Here is a 15,374-nt window from a genome sequence, read left to right as displayed (position 1 = left end):
TGCCCTAAAAATCCTGAGGATTAATAGACATGGCTGAATGTCTTGAGCTTCCTCTGAGTTTAGTGCCTAATCTGGTTACAAGCATATATAGCCATCATTTCAAATCTCATCTTCAACCTCCTGATCAATCCCTAAGGCCTATGGAGAAAGAAAACCTCAATTAAACAGAGATGCACAACACGACCTCAGCCACACCAAGTATCAACCCACAGCTGAGGAAGGAGTGCTTTACAGGACCCAGGGAGGTGAGTGTTACCATTTCACTGGAAAATTCTCAGTTTACCACCTACATCCAAATAGCAAGGACAAGAAAAGTCAAGGTCCAAGGCTTTTAACACTACTAAACCCACAAAAGCAGTAAAGTATCTTGAGTTTTATCACACAGGTTTTCATGGCCAGACTGGATGGGGCTCTGGTCTCGTGAAAGGCATCCCTGCCCATGGCAAGGGGTTGAAACAAGATGATTTTTAAGGTTTGTTCCAACCCAAATCATTCTATAATTCGTCAGTGATGCACACTGTCTGTGGGGAAAGTGTTTAGCTAGTCTCTCACACTGCACATGGCACTGTTAGAGTAAACACAGTTTGGTGCCTACTCCAACTTCTCCTAAAACAAAGTGCCAAGTATAATGAAGAATTCTTTGCTAAACTGCATCTCCCTCCAGGTTCTTCAGTTCTTTTGATGTAGTTGAGACCTGCTGCTGTAGCTGTCCTAGAAGCCAGCCAGAAGCAAACAGCTGGGATTCAAACTTGTCAGCAGAATCAACTGAAATCTGCTGCACTTGCAGTTACTAGACCAGCGGAGTAGCTGACACCTCAAATTAGCATTCAAGTTTTGTATGGCAAAATCCTCCCAAAAACATACAGGAATCCTGAAAATGATAAAACTGCAGAATAGTAAGTGGGATTCATATCTGTGTGATATCTTAAACTTTAGCAGTGTGCTATCAATATGTACATTTTCAAGCTGCACAATCCTGAATGTGTTAACTCATCATAAGGACTTTCATGAGAATTGTCAAAGCAAAGCTTTAAGAAGGGGGAAGAGATGGGATTACCATTAATCCAGGGCTAAACACACCACAAATAGCAAATTATCAGGCAAGTAATTTACAGAAAGCTATGTTACACTTATATTTTAAAACAGCTTACTGACTACCAAAAGGTGTAATACACAGCAGGACTGATGAGTCCAGAATAAACAAAACCCATTCTTCCAGAGGAAAACACAGAACTCTGTTTCAGAGCACAACTGGAAGGACTCTTAAGTGAAACTCTGACTATAGAATAAAAGTGAAAGTATTAAATGGCAAAAGTATTACACTGCACGCTTAAAGAGGAAGGAGACAGATGCTCAAGAACTAAATCTAGAATCTAAAATTTCTTTTCTTCTTCAAGCAAAAGTCCCCAACACTGAAATTTCCACATCAGAAGCAGCCACTGAATTGTAAACAAACAGTTCAAATTACTCAATTTTGACCAGGAACTATTACCACAGATTTGCCAATTAAATAATTTTTTCTAAGAAGGCAATAAATACTTTTTAGTCCTTCCCTCCCCCCCTCCCCTTAGGACAGGAATTAAAGCTAAAGGCCTATGGGCATTCAGCATGTAACAAATGAGATTTAAAGTAGTGATTCTAAAGGATTTTTTTTTTTTTTTTTTTGCATTAAGAGAGTATGTAAAGAACAAAACATGCACACACCCAATTTATACCAGCTCCTGCTAACCTTTTCTGATTCATGGTGTTATTATATTAGAACTACACAGTTATCTGTACAAATAGCACATATCTCAAACTAGTGAATCATATACTTGTAAGACAAATATGCTAGTTTTCATGAAACAGTTTGAGTAAATGTATGGCTTATAAAGAAAGCCTGTCTTGAAATTTCTCATATAGCAAGTGATTTAAAATACTCATTTTTCATTACAGAATTTACCACAAGCCAAGTATAATACATGTATCTTCCTTCAAAAGACAATAACAGCATGTAAATATTTAAACAGCTAATTTTTTAAACCAGCAGGAGATCTCCAAAAGGAAAGATAAACAACCACAGGTGGTTTTTTGTCATTTGTCTATTTTTTAAAAGTGAAATTGTTTCAGTTAAGAAATTATTAAATATAATCTATAACTTGTAAACATTTCTGAAGAAGACAAAAAGTTCTGAAGATTCTAGAAGCTGTAGTTAAGCATTAATTGGTAAATAAAATACTACAATAAACCTGCAATACTGAAACCTGGATACACAGTGTCACAGAATTCAGCTAATTGAATATGCAGGCATACAGAGAAATAACTCTCACTGGTTTGCAAATTCCCATTACCTGTACATGGTAATATTCAGGACACCTTCAAAAATTCCTCCTATCATTGCCAACCCCCATATAACATTTTCTGCTTATTTAAAGACAATTTTCATTTTTCAAGTCTTTACTGAGAAACTCCTCTTAATCACCAATTCCTTTGAGCACTCTGCAGCTACTTCTAACAAAACTTCTTACCAACAAGAGCTGTTGAACCAGATCACAATTCATGCAAAACACCCAGACAATACTTTGTGTAATTCTCCACACTTAAACCCACCCACAGATACTTCTGTATTTACTATATATGGAGTGAATCTATACAGCATGTCCATACCTTCTGTAGTTGGAAGTAGGTCTCGTCCCTCGCTCTTTGTTTCTGTGAGTTTCCCTGTTCTCAGCAGCACTTCAGCAAAGCTTTCCAAAGAATTGTTCTGGTATGTTCCATAGCTGACTTCAGACTGGAAGTAAAAAGACAACTGACATATGCACTCTACACCTGCATTCTTATTTGGATCACTTGCATCACATGCAGCTGCTTACCTCAGTTCCTCTATTTGCTTTCCTTTATTTAATTCTGGATTTCTTCTACTACATCACAGAATTTCAACTCAGAAATATAATCAAAAACCCTGTATTTTCACTTGATTATAAGATCTCAAAAAGAAACTGCAGAGTTCTGTAGCTGTAACTTACTTCTGCAACATACGGATCATCAATTAGAGACTCATAGAATGGATGACAGCCTTGTTTTTCCACAGTAGCATTTTCTCCAGGCCCACTTTTTAATACATCTCCAAATTCTTGGCCCTGGGAAAAATAAGTATAGTTGAGTCTAGTTGTAAAAAAGCTCATAAAACTTCTGTAAACACTGTGCAGAAAGGAAACAACTGTAAATGAAAAGGTCATTGAATTCAGTGGGGAGCAAGAAAAGAATCATCTCACATAAACCAGTTCTGAATGAAGTCCAGTATTCTTAAAAAAGGAAAGAGAATCATGTTCCAAAGTAGTATCAGAAAAAATAGTATCACAAACATAGAAAATTCACTGAAATAGAGAAAGTAAAAAAAGACAAAAGGAACAGCTTTGAATACAAGATGACAGTTTTTAGAGTGGGCTTTTTGTGCTTTGTTCCTCAAAGTTTTTAAGTTCTGCCAAATTTCAATTAGATGTTCTTACACTGTGCTCAGGAAACAGAAGAAAACAGACTAGGAAACAGTTTTAGACCCCTTCCTTCATTGAGATTTCCTTGCTAACAGTCCCGTGATGTCTGTAGTTCATTAATTGATTTGAGGCCTTCAGTTCTCAGGTCCTACAAAGGAGCACAGTTTTTATACTAATGTATCACAAATGTGTAAACATCTGGAGGCACAGCAGCAATCCCTTACATGCAATGGTCGCAGGTAAGTTAATGATCTCTTCCACCACTGCCCATCACTGACAGCGTGCAGCATGGCTTTGGTAGTCACAGTTGTGCTGGACAACACCTTCATGGTTTTGGATGTCGTCCAGTGCAACAAATCAGCAGACTGGCCAGAGGTGACACTGGTTTCATCCTGTGACATATCCAACACACAAGCAAGGGTTAGACTCCTGCTGTAATTAGGTTAAGGTCTAAAGCCAAGCAAATGCATTAGAGTTCAAGTACAGCACATTAGTAACACATCTGAATGGTCATTAATTCAGGCAGCAGCTGTAAAAGATAAACAAAAGACAAACTGAAAGTGATTTAGGAGTTTCATGTGAAGTAAGCAGTGTGATCAGCACAACATTTGGCTCCTTACTCAGTAGTTACCCCTTGCTTCCTCAGACAGCACTGGTTTCAATTCCAAAGTTTATAATGACACCAAAGTTCGTAATGAATCTTTCCACTAAAATAATCACCTCTCTACAAATGTGAGGATTGAGTATACTAAAGTTAATCTTTGATAATTCAAGAAAGCTGATACTGGAGACAATCTTGTATTTTACTGAGGCAGCATTAAGTTGAATTCCCAATAGGGGAAACAGTACAGATGTAAATATACATCTCTAGACCAAGTGATAAAGTACCATCAAGCTTTGAAATTCTGCAGCTGGCACACAAAATAAGGAAAACAGCTAACTTAAAAGACTACAAGAACCCAACCTTTTCTCAATCAAAAACTTTCTGCAATACACGTACATATCTTCACTTAGAATGAACTCACACATAACTCCATTCTTAAAAGCAGAGACAAGTTGTACAAATGGGGCCCTCTATACCAGCTATTCCTCATGTAAAGCACTGAAATAATACCCAGAATATACATGCTGTCTGATCTGTGCTATTTCAGTTCTCAAAGGTTTTTGTTAATTGCTTGCTTTACAATGCATGCACATTAGTCATAAACATATAATTTGTGTACTGAGGTAAACACACTGTTCTCATAACAAAAAAAAAAAAGCAAAAACTTTAACAAAGAAAATTTTAACAGCCAGCCATATGTTTATCCCTAATGACTCTACTGTTGATTTTCCCATACAGTGAAGTATACTGAAATAGAAAAATTCTACCTGTAGTAGTTTACAACTTACTAACTCATGACAAAATTTCAGACATGAGAGCCAAAGGATGCCAAGTTATGTTGAAGAGAAATACATCCCATGTAAACTCAGAAGAAAACCTTCGGCTTCAATAAGGTAGAATTTCATGCAGAAAACCCTCTTTTTAATACCTTTTACTATAATGTACAGTAAATTACTGCCTTAGTCTGACCACTGAGGTAGCCAGTTCATCCTAAGTCCTCGAGCATTTGTTTTAATCTTTTCTGAAACCATATTGTGCATTTCACAGATGCACCACTAATGAACCAACTGGCTGAACTTTGAATTTCGGCTCTTGCTTCACCAAATCAAGAAAGTGCATGCCAAGTACAACCTGTCAGAATTTTTGCTGCTCCAAAAAATTAAACCAACTGAAAATCTTAGGTCTGGTGGCTTGGGGGGAGAATTTCTGGTTCATGTGTTTTTTAAATAAACCACTTTAAGTACTTAGTAAGGCAACTTTTTGTAATTTATTTCAAATGCTACTTACAGAATACTAATTCCTCTCTGCCACCATTTTCAAGTAGATGCTGCCAGACTCTCTAGCTGATTTTTCACAAAGGAAAAATAAACCCAAACTAAAGTTAACCAAAATAGAATGAGAAAAAAAAAATCCCACCCAAGTTGTCAACTGCATTTTAGCAAAACACTTTTCTTAAATCAATCTCTTTTAGCAGTGTGAAAACAAATGAGCTAAATTGTATGCAGGTGTGAATGCTTAGGCACTAGTGCTATCAGATAAATTTTACTGACTTTTGTTTAAAAATAATTCCAACCCTTACAATAATTAGTTTTTTCAGCACAAATAGAAATTTCGTTTTCTGAGAAGCCATTTTACTCTGTAGCTGGAGCAGCAACATTTCTAGGTTACAAGTTTTTGCTATCCCAAATCAATCTCTCACGAAAGAAGTTATTTCTTAAATAATGTTGGAGATTTCATCTCAAGAAAACAACTTTAATCATATCACTTAATTGTATTTTCAGGGAGAAGTTATATTTTCGGGGTTCTGAGATGTGTTTGGGAGAAATTATTTTCTTCCATTAATTCTTCTTGACATCCTTTATGAAGTAAGCACTTCTGATTGAAATCAAAATAATAATAGCAACAACTTATTAAATAGCAGCCAAATTAGCAGATGGAAAATCTGCTTGAATCTAAATGGTATTAAAAAAAGACAAATAACAAATTCTGAATTATCAAGTTACTCTAAAATAACAGCTAAGATATATATATATATCTAGCATATGCTTATATACATATATCTTTGCTCCTACATACACTTATATAATTCCAAACAGTCTAATAGGAGGACAAATAACAAAGCCAACTGTTTTTGAGACAAGCCACATAAGAGACAGTAACAAATAAGAACAAAGCTGCATGGATTTTAGGATTGGTTTTGGTCTTTAATGACAATTACTTGAGGTGCAAGGATTAAAACATCCAAAAACCATACACTGCATACACTTTATATGTGAAGAATCATTATATGTCAAGATTATGAATGAAATGAAATGAGGTAGAGCAGAGTCCATTCAAAACAGAGCATCACACACTAGGTCTTCCTCTTCCCTTTCTGGTACTTCCATTGCCAAACAGGAATTTAAAACAGTCTCTTTTACATAAGCATTCATGTAGAATCTACATGTATTTTTTGTGCCTTGGAGGGTTTTATACTGGGGATTTTTAATTTTTTTTTTTCAATCAGTATTACAGCTATGGACCAGTCCAAGTGAAAACTGCAGTCCTGCAACAATAAACCAGAGTCTAAATGAGAGACTAAGGAAAAGATTCAGCTCAAGATGATAACACTAAAATTTAGGAGTCACTGAATGTCCAGGCTCTTATTAGGGCCATAACATCACTGGAAACAAAATAAACCAGCCTTAGGCAGACACAATGCATTTGATTCAGCTGCTGATACAGCTTTGATGACTGCCTGAGACACTCAGCAGTAAATAAGACAGCTGCTTCACACCTGCAGATCTGACAGAGGACTAGAAATGGGGCAGCAGCTAAAGGACAAGAGAATAACTGATCATGACTCCCTAATATTTTCTAGCTAGCTGTGGTAACAGTGAGTACCTACTATATTCATGTAAACAAATGTTCTAAGAGATCCTGTCTTTTCCCAAATATAGTGCTTGGGAAAACTGGAAAAGCAAAGACACTAATGGTCTGCTAATCAGAAATTTTCTCTTCTTTAAGAAGCCTTTAAGAAAATCATTCTTACAATTTGAACATATTCTCCTCTAGAAAATATATCTGCTTTTCTATCAAGAGTTCATTTTCAAAAAAACTTTAAGCTTAATTTCTCTTGGGTTGATGTGCCACTTGACAGTAATTATGCTTTCATATTCAGATATGTAAAAATAACGATAACAGATGTAAACATACTTTAAGTATTATGCAGATTTCACAAAATCAGGGCTAATTTACAAGGCAACTGATTAATATTGTTTTGTGCTTATACACAACAGAGCATCTCATGACCAAGCATTTTATTTGAAAAATTTTACCATTAATATTCTGAAAGGCTTTCATTAATCAAGAGCTTAATCTTCTCACCAAGATATTTTGGGTTGAGAAGCACAAGATTAGTTGTGGAATTACACATTACAAATTAGGAATTTGCAACACACAAATAAAAAGGATGAAGAAGTAAAAAGGATGAGGATTGGTGAAACTTAAAATCTTGCTTAAAAACAATCTGGTACATTAGAATCAAGATAGCTTCCAAAGGATAAATCCTCAAATGGATTCCATGAGTTTAAACAACAGTGACAAGCTGACACAAAGCTTGTGGAAATGCATTAGCTCCTATAGAATAATGACATGCATCTTTATTACAGCATTCATTAATTTCTTTTAGGGTAGGACCACTAAAAACTCAGAAAAGTTATGCAACATGACAGCAACATTAAATGTACCATTTCTAAGCAGTCTATGTATATATAGCTAGCTCCCATCAAGATTTCTTCAAGTTTTAGGGGAAAAAATTGGAGGAAAAATTGAATAAAAATGAAATTATATCAGAAATTTCTAGAGGAGAATTCACCAAGAGAAAGCTGATGAGAAAATATGACCAGCTGGTGATAACATAAAGGAAAAAATGGTAGTGGAGATTAATAATTCAATGCTAGACAAAAGTAAGAGGGATAGAAAAAGGTCACTAAAGGTTTAAAAAGTAAAACTGATATACTTACAGAGAGGTATTTTGAATGCATAGTAAAAGGGATGCCCAAACATATGTATGCCAGACCTTAATCAAGTCAAGAAAACTTACACTTAGAGCACCAATTTGAAAAGTATCAGTAAGTGAGAAAGAACATCTGTCAATTCCCTGAAACAAGGATTCTGTAAGTTAATCAGGATGTAAGTGAAAATGAAGTACAAGAAAAGGGAGTTAAATCTTCCAGTTTCATTTTTTTTCTTTAAAGAAACTAAAATTCTGTGCAAGACAATGAAGGTGAAACACAAGGAATTACATGAAGTGTAACTAGAGGGATTGCAGTTATGAGATTCAGTGAAGTCACAGAAACTGAGTTATTGAATATATTGCTTTTCTAACACTGCAGATGTCTGTAACAAATGAAAAGTTATACAGTGAGTAAATTTTTGGCCATGTTTCCTCCTGTGTCATTCCAAGTAATGAAAAAAGCTATAAATCCCCATTAAGTCAACTGGGAGAGAACAAAAGGAAAGAATTAGCAAATATACAGAACTTCATTTCCTAGTGTAACAGTCTGAAACACAACATGCCAAGGAGCCATATTAAACAAAAAGAAAATACACCTCAGTGCAGCAGCACACAAACTTGCCAGGTCAATTGTCTACCTACTGCCAATTCTGAAGAGACAATCAACCATTTCTAAGGGGAAGAAGGGAGGAAAATGAAAGTGATTTTGGAGAAATTTTTGAATGCCAATTCTCCAGCATAATGAAAATTGCTTCCAATATGCAAACTGAAATGATGGTGAAGTTAATTAGTGAGTTTACTCAACTCTGATAAACCTTTGAATAAATTTCTGAATCATTTAGATGCATGTCTAATTGTTCTGCCACAATATAGTACTACAGCACATGAAAAGTGGTGCATGACAAATTTTTATAGACATTAAAATATTGTAAACATATGCATCCACACCCATATCAATTTTATTAACATCAACTTAATAACCTCCCACTCACAGTTGCATCTAAGGATTTTCAGAAAATAAAAAGCTTTTGTGCCAGTGAAACAGACTTGTTCGTATTGATGATTCTGGCAGATACAAAATGTTTGGCCCTCTTCCTCTGAATACTGTTTAGAGTGCTATTTTACCTTCCTGCCATTTATTTTATATATATGCAAGTACCTACATGAATGTGTATGCCTACATACACATACATGCACATGTATATTTATACACATGCACATACATTAAAACCATACACAAAATATGGACATATTCTTCAAGGAGGATGGAACTCACAACATTTCTCAAAAAGCCACCCTAAGCAACATGAACTTTCTCTTTCTTTCCTTCCCTCTTTCACCACCCCCTTTTCAGCTCTTCTTTCCTGTATTTCTTTAAGGTTTGGGCCCCCAGTCCTCAACCCTAGAATTATTTATCACTCACCTATTTAATTAAACAAAAAAAAAGAGAAAAGAACAAATTAAATATAGAATTTTCCACTTCAAAGAATGTGAAAAACATTCTTGTTTTCATAAATAGGCAATTACCTCTTCTTCAAACAGAGAAAAGTACTTGCATTTGTATAAAGATATAAAATAACAGACAGAAAAGCAAAAAGAATAATAGAAGACTTGTTTCCTATTGTCCTGCCTGTGGAACACTCAATGTTCCTTCTGATCTTACACATAAAAATAATTTCACATACAATATATGAACCTTATAAAATAACAAGTCATAAACTTCAAGATGCACAGAACTAAGGGAAAAATATGTTTAATTCAAAACATTTTTGGTTAAGTAGGTATTTCAGGTTTAAAATATTTTGTTTTGCAACTGGGACAGATTTAAAAAAAAACAAAACCACCAAATCAAAATAAATGTCTGTTTTAATGTAAGTTGTTTTTTTTTTTCACTTTTCCTGCCTCTGGGTTTATATTTTTTTACAATGGTGCTAAGACTGTGTAGGAAGAAGCAACTAAAAATTAGAAAAAAAGTACAACTAAATAAGCAAAACCTTGAACTTAGAAAATCCTGTATGTCTAATGTTGCTTGTTTTATCTACTAAGCAGACAGATGTTGCTGAAAACTCAAATTTTGTTCTTCAGAGTAATGCCATTATAACTTTTAAAATTCAAACTTACCTCTGTATCCTTACTGATCGACAAAGAAGGCCCAGAGATATTTGAATTCTCACCTCCTTCAGAAGGAAGAAGCTGGTAATTCACAGTCTGATAAAGAATCTAATAAACAGGAAATAAATATTATATTTTGCCAGCCAAATAAGCCAATGAAAGAATTATGAGTGATTTCACAGGGAATCCAAGAAACGGTGACATAAATGCTTCCATGATAGAAAAGGGTGCAAGAGAAGATGCAAAGAAGAAAACACAGCACCTCTGACATCCTCTCACTAGACAAAATGACCTTTCCTTCTCCATGAATTTTTTTAAATTTTATGTACCATGCCGTACAATTTAGGGCAAAGAAATGCCATGAAAACATCCATTATCTGAACTGACACTCTGAGGCACTGGGCAACTCTACAAAGACAAGCATTCCACAGGGCAGCAGCTTCGTGAGCAGAAGTTCTGCACAGAACTTCCACCTTGACATGTTGCCTGTATTCTCAGACACTGCTGTTCAAGGGATTCTTTTAAGGAGAAGGCTGCACACTTGCAGCTGCCTTCATCAGGCTGCACATGTGCTGCAGTTATGACTCCCTTCTCCCCCATCCTCACATTCTTGTCCAAAGACCTCTAGGATGTTTCTATTACGCAATTATCAATCTAAGAAAATTGTCAACTCTTAGACAACTAAGACAATTATGAACTCAAATTAGTCACAGTATGTAGGCCAAGCCACAATTACAGTGAACAGAAATTTAACATTTTGACAACCTAAATTACTGCCCTTCAGTTTCAAATAAAACTTTTGCTATGTCACCTTGACATAAGTTGTATTTAAATGCCAGAATTATGTGTTGTCATATATATACTGTGATCAGCTCAACACTTAGGATGTGATTCTATCAAGTCAGTCATTGCAGAGTTAATAAACACTGCTCAGACACAAAGTCTCCTGTAGGTGTTAAAACTATTACAACATTGAAATCTGTGAGAAAATAATTTCATTGCATATTGGGTAAAGATCACAGAAATCACAGAATAAACCCTTAATAGACATTTATGTGGGCATTTAATGAAGTTGCATTACAAACTATAAATACGTGAAAAATATTTTAAAATTTCATCAACTGCATTTGCAAATAAAATGTTTAAATCAGGCAATCAATGAAGAAAGTAAAAGTACTAAAGGTAGAGACACACAACTGCACTTCTACTTGAGAAACAAACTCATCACACAAAACTGCTTAGAAAGAGACCTCATTTGCTGAAATATAGCAATGAAAGTAGAAGAGTAGAACAGAATAAATATAAATATAAATATAAATATAAATATAAATATAAATATAAATATAAATATAAATATAAATATAAATATAAATATAAATATAAATATAAATATAAATATAAATATAAATATAAATACACTGGAGGGTAGAACTTAAGGGAACAAACTTGCAAAGGAGGCCAAGTCCCCTTTATTTTGGTAGGCACTGAACTTCCATGAAAGAAGGTGCAGGAGCAGGTACCTGTGTTTGCAAGGAGCTGCTGACTGCCAGCAGCGCCTCGATGGCGCCGGGGGGACAGTGCGTCAGAGCAAAGGCCAGGAGCTCCTGGCGCATCCCCAGGTCCTGGTAGCCTTCTGACTGCCCAAGCTGGCTGCACACTGCCCAGCTTTTAGAGTAACCTGCAAGGGAGCACAAACACACTTCCTGTCACAAGGGAAAGGATGCTGCCCAGTTCTTACGGGATGAGACAAAGGAGGGCATGTGGGATTCCACTGAAGGCTTAACATCCCTGAAAAAAGGATCTACAAAGACTCCATAAAACAGAGATGTAGCTCAACTTCAGACTCACCAAACACATAAGACTTTTATCATATGACAGATAACAAAAAAATAGCCATCTGTAAAGCTTACACCCTGCATTTTTACATATTACAATCAGAAAATCATCACTTATTTCAGAGCATGATACTGAATACCTTTCTGGAGTGGCTGTAAAAAACAAAGTATAAAATATATCACTTGATACATTAAAAATAAAAATCACAATACATCTTGAATTTTCCCCCCTCATTCTCAAAGCAGGAAAAGACCCAAAGAAACAAATCTCATCTTCCTTAGTATCTTGATACATATATTTCATTTACCTCCACTCATACTGTCACATATACAAATTATATAAATAGAACAAGTACATAAATACCTTAAGAGTTTTGACAGAAAGTTAATAAGGACCTGCACTTTCCTGCTAGCTGCAGTCACGTCATTTTACCTCTCTGAGAGGGCTACAGTGTAGAAAGAAGTAGAAATTGTGATCCAGAGGCATACAGAAAAGCTCCCTGAGGCTGCATATCCAATAGTTCAGTACACACTTATTCCATGCAGAATTTGCTGTATGTGTCTCTATTCAGTATCAGTGCACTTCCACTAAAAAGATCTAACTGCTATTTTAATGAAACTGAACAATCTGAAGTACCACACTTCACAGCAAGACAAAAGTCAGAACTCATATTTCCACCACAATCACCTCATGCATCCCCTATTTATTCACTTCACCTGTGGCCATGAGCTCCTGGCAATGCATACTAGCTGCTTTGTAGTCCTGGAAACTGAGAGCCTGTTCCACTAAAAGGATTAAAACTTGACCTTTTCTCTCCATCTGATCATCTCCTGTAAGATAAAACATCAAACGTTTTATTAGTTAATTGGAATTAATGATCAACTTAAACTTGCTACTTTATTTCTTAAGAATTAACTATATACCACAACATGAAAAGCCCCTCTTGAAACTGAAATATAAATAAAATTATCTGCTTTTGACTAAAGGGAACAATAAAAGGATTTAGTATTTTAAAAAACCATTGGCAACATAGCATGCAAAAAACCCTAAACCAATCAGCATGTTATGTCAAGAGTAAAAAAATAAAGGTTTTCAAAATTGTACTTATGCAATGGCTAAAGCACAGACAAAAACTGATATTTAAGCTAAGTGATATATAAATCAAAATTCTGACACTGAAAAAGAATAAATTCTATGTATTGTAGTAGAAGAAAAAATTGATTTTTTTTTTTCTTATAATCTACTAAGACCACTGCCACTACATGGCTCCAAATAATGCATGAGATGCTGAAAATGTAAGCATTTAAAAATCCCTAACCTCATAAATTGAGTGAGTAGAACTAAAACTCATTTTTTAACACCCTACATCCCTCTCAGTCACCAGACCTTCTGGACAATGTCTCTTTCACTATGAAACAGAAGTTACACTTCAGGTACTATTGAAGCCTTCTGACTAAAGTTTCACCAAGAATCTTTGTAGAAAAACGTCCTGACCTCAATTTTAAAACATCAGCATTCACAGATGAAAATCTAATGAGACAGCTCATCTTCTTTTCAAAGCTAGTTATAGTCAAAACAAATAACATTTATACCTGTCACCCTTTACTAGTCATCTCTATTTTTTTAAAGCTTTTTTCAATTTAGAGTGAACAATTTGCTGGCACTAGTTTGTCCAGTCTTCTGCTTAAAATACCGTGTATGTCCACGCACTGTATGAGAAGGTGACAAAACATACACAGGAAAAATAATCTATTAATTTAGGAAAGAATTTTTAGAATAAAAATAAGTGGATTTTTAAAATGCAAGCTTCTTGCCCATGCTTCTCTTCTATTATTAAAAGCAATTTTATGCAGTCAGTGTTGTTACAGTCATTTGAAAAGGGCACTGGTTTATGAAACTGTATTACTACAACTTGTGAAATGCAAATATTTCAGAAGGTTAAACAGATCCAGCTTCAAAAACCATTTAAAGAGTACATGTTTTTAAATTGCATAGCTGTTATTTTTAGCTCCACTTCGCAGATCCATCACCACAGACAAAGCAAATTTCTTTTTAAAGCTTTCTCAAAAGGAAAGCTGTAGCAGTTGCACTACAATGACATCCAGGCAAGTGAAGTTACCCTAATTACTGAACTCAATCAAGCCTCTCCTAATCCCTGCACATCACCACTAACTCATCTGGGAGAACAGGTTAGCTTCCCATCATTTTATCTTCTGGCCTCCTGCTCAATACACTGCCAGCACTCAATGTTGCAAATTAATCACATTCAAGCTCTCCTGCTGCAAAATTTTGCCCTCTGGAACCTGGGAACCTCTCATTCAGGCAAAAGCAATTACAGATGACAAAGAGGTGCTTCTATCCTCAGAAGCTAAATGTGAACTGTCACTTCTCTAAGCGAGGGACACGTACTTGCCACTCACCTCCTGATGCCCACTTCACCCTGACAGCTTGACTTCTTACAGAGACATCTGACTAAGTAGCAGACACAAAGAAAAGTCAAGAGAAACAATCAAACTTTTACCTTCAGATTCCAGACAAAATAATTACTGCTATTTATGCCCACTTAAAAATCAGCGAGATTGACAGAAAGGAAGGAAGAACGTTTGGACCAAGGAATGGTTTCTTTAATTGTGCTTAAATAGCTGTAAGGTATCAAGTCTCATATCCCCAATGTTTCAGCCAAGGACTTTTAGTGCAGCAGGATATGTCTCTGCATGTTTTACAAAAGCACAAGTATAAAATATAAGGATAACCTTCTTTCCAGTCCATGGCTATTCTAGCTCATCATATCTCCCCTCATTGACACTTCCATTGCCTTGGCACTCAGGTATGGCACAGAACAACCACTGGCTTCAGTGTTACTCAGTGAATTCCTGAGGGAAGCCTTTTTCACAACCCTTTCATTAACCATGAAATGACTGATAATGCTCACTGCTGCAGTTTAGTCGTCTTCAGACATAGAAAAACTCACTGCTTCAGCTCTGCAGCATATCATTTCATGGTATTTGAATAATGAAGTCTTATAAAAGGAAAAGTTTTGAATTCTAAATTGTCTCCCTTGCTATTTTGACAGCCATCCATGACTTAAAACCAAGACAGGAATGATAAAATTGTTCAAAAGGTAAATAATTTTGATTATATTACATAGTAATTCTGCTTCAAGCCTTAATGGTATCACCTGACATACAGACTCAAATTCAGAAACTGGAAAATGGAAGAGGATAACCTAAATGATTCTGAGGTTCTAATAAAAATAACAAGAGAAAAAACATGAAAGCTCAGAAATATTAGAATGTTTTTCTTGAGAAATAAGGAACATTCAAATAATTTTTATAAACTTGGATCCAATCTG

The 15,374-nt window shown here is 35.4% G+C and overlaps 1 protein-coding gene across 1 annotated transcript in view; it reads right to left on the bottom strand.

Moving 5' to 3' along the window:
* Nucleotides 1-15,374, bottom strand: part of NBAS (NBAS subunit of NRZ tethering complex) — a 157,565-nt gene that overhangs the window by 80,181 nt on the left and 62,010 nt on the right. Inside the window, 6 exon segments of the mRNA XM_056488728.1 lie at nucleotides 2,647-2,770; nucleotides 3,006-3,119; nucleotides 3,698-3,865; nucleotides 10,196-10,294; nucleotides 11,707-11,864; nucleotides 12,739-12,852. Of these exon segments, the coding sequence (XP_056344703.1) occupies nucleotides 2,647-2,770; nucleotides 3,006-3,119; nucleotides 3,698-3,865; nucleotides 10,196-10,294; nucleotides 11,707-11,864; nucleotides 12,739-12,852 (777 nt within the window).

The sequence above is a fragment of the Oenanthe melanoleuca genome, chromosome 3, assembly GCF_029582105.1.
Source record: "Oenanthe melanoleuca isolate GR-GAL-2019-014 chromosome 3, OMel1.0, whole genome shotgun sequence".
Classification (NCBI taxonomy): Eukaryota; Metazoa; Chordata; class Aves; order Passeriformes; family Muscicapidae; genus Oenanthe; species Oenanthe melanoleuca.
This window is presented reverse-complemented; position numbering and strand designations above follow the sequence as displayed.